We start from the raw sequence: 1,702 nt of genomic DNA, 5'->3' as shown, positions 1-1,702 counted from the left end.
CCCTCATTCCACATGAGGCCACTCCGGCCCCAGCACCTCCGAGGATTCCCTATGTGTGTGATGCCAAGTTCAGGAGTTTACCTATTTTCCTAACAGGGCTGGCATCAGAGTCAGAGGGAGAGAGCGTAGCTGGAGAGGAGAGGGGTGCACTTGGGCAGTGGGACAGGAGACAGAAAAGGAGAGGACAGACGCCAGAGCTCACCCCCCCGACCCCTGGGTAAGGAGGTGCCTTCTGCTTCCCCCGGTGGGACCAGGAATGTTCAGGGAGCTGGAAGAGGCCACCTGTGAACAGCCTTCCGTCTGGCTGTATGTGCCTCTTCAGGGGACGAGCGCTGCGCAGAGGCTGGTCCTTGCTGGGGGGCGGCCGGGGAGAACTGCTGCAGGACCCCAGCACGTCCTCTCTGCTGCACGGCGTTCTGGGAAGGTGCCGGGCCCAAGCCCAGGCTTCCTCCACCCGAGGGCTGGACTCCAGGTGTGCAGCGGTGCAGGGGTGGCCAAGCTCAAGTGTGCAGGGAAGGACGCTCCTTTCCTTTTGATCCAGGAGTTATTTATAGCTTCCAAGTAGCAGGGAGAAAAGGCGTTGCAAACCCTGCGTTTTGCTGGAGATCCAGGAGTTGTGACAGGAACTGGTCTTCTCTGCAGGGGAGGGAGGCCTGGGGGGGTCTGGAAAAGGGGTCTTCAGCTACCCCCTCCTCCTAAGCCTGCTCCACCCCAGGCTCCTTCCCGCCTCTCATTGTCTTGTCTCCAGTTTTCTGTGGCTGGCAAATGGTTACATTGTAGCACTTCTCACACCTCCAAGTTTCCACTGAGCAGGGGCAAGAACAGCATGGGCCTTGCAGATTGCTGGGTAATTGCTTGGGTTCCTGAAGAGTCCATGATCCCGAGGTGAGCCTTGAAGCCATTGGGACCCTGCGGAAGGAAGCTGGGGGCGGGGGAGGGGGGAGGAAAACCAGCCCCGCCTCCTTAGAGAGAAAGCAAGTTACTCCCCTGGGTAACAGCGGGCCAGTCCCACCAGGATCCCAGGCTAACTGCGTGCCAGTGCCCCCGGGATCCCTGGGTAACAGCAGGCCTGTCCCCCTAGGGATCCCTGGGTAACAGCAGGCCGGTTCCCTCGGGGATCCCTGGGGGATAGTGTGGAACATGTCTCAGCTGTCCCATCAAGGAACAGCTGAAGAAGCCAGGGATTTCATCACTAACTCCCTGCCTGTCACTGGGTGAGTGGCCTTCTGGGCCATGAATTCTAAGGCAGTGCAGCTTGCCCTGGACGTGGGGGACCGAGCACTCACCCCCACTCAACACAGACAAAAGCAGAAATGCAGAGTACCCACTGGGAGCCTTGGTAGCAATGTTATGACTGTACTCACTCACTGCCCTTGAGTCAGGTCCAACTCACAGTGACCCCTCCTTGGGTTTCCGAGGTGGTATCACTCTGGACGTAGACTGCCCAACCTTCCATCCGAGGAGTGTCTGGTAGATTTGAACCGCCAGCCTTCTGGTTAGCAGTCAGATGCTTTAGGCACTATGCCACAGAATGTCATAATAAAAACGTGGACTTTATGTGGTGCGTTTTTTAAAACTTCATTCCTACATTTATTTTTAAGGTGCTTACAAGGGTATGGACAATGGCAGGTTGGGTATAAAATCTGGTTTGGGAACCGTTAGTCTAAAGGGACACAGACCCTAATGGAGAATCAGACAGAGA

The 1,702-nt window shown here is 56.6% G+C and overlaps 1 protein-coding gene across 1 annotated transcript in view; it reads right to left on the bottom strand.

Moving 5' to 3' along the window:
- The window catches only part of LOC103196777 (maestro heat-like repeat family member 5), a 76,964-nt gene that overhangs the window by 72,988 nt on the left and 2,274 nt on the right, over window positions 1-1,702 (bottom strand). The window contains 1 exon segment of the mRNA XM_007940565.1: window positions 791-909. Coding sequence (XP_007938756.1) covers window positions 791-909 — 119 coding nt within the window.

The sequence above is a fragment of the Orycteropus afer genome, unplaced genomic scaffold (assembly GCF_000298275.1).
Source record: "Orycteropus afer afer isolate SDZICR_OR568_19922 unplaced genomic scaffold, OryAfe1.0 scaffold00069, whole genome shotgun sequence".
In the NCBI taxonomy this organism is placed as follows: Eukaryota; Metazoa; Chordata; class Mammalia; order Tubulidentata; family Orycteropodidae; genus Orycteropus; species Orycteropus afer.
This window is presented reverse-complemented; position numbering and strand designations above follow the sequence as displayed.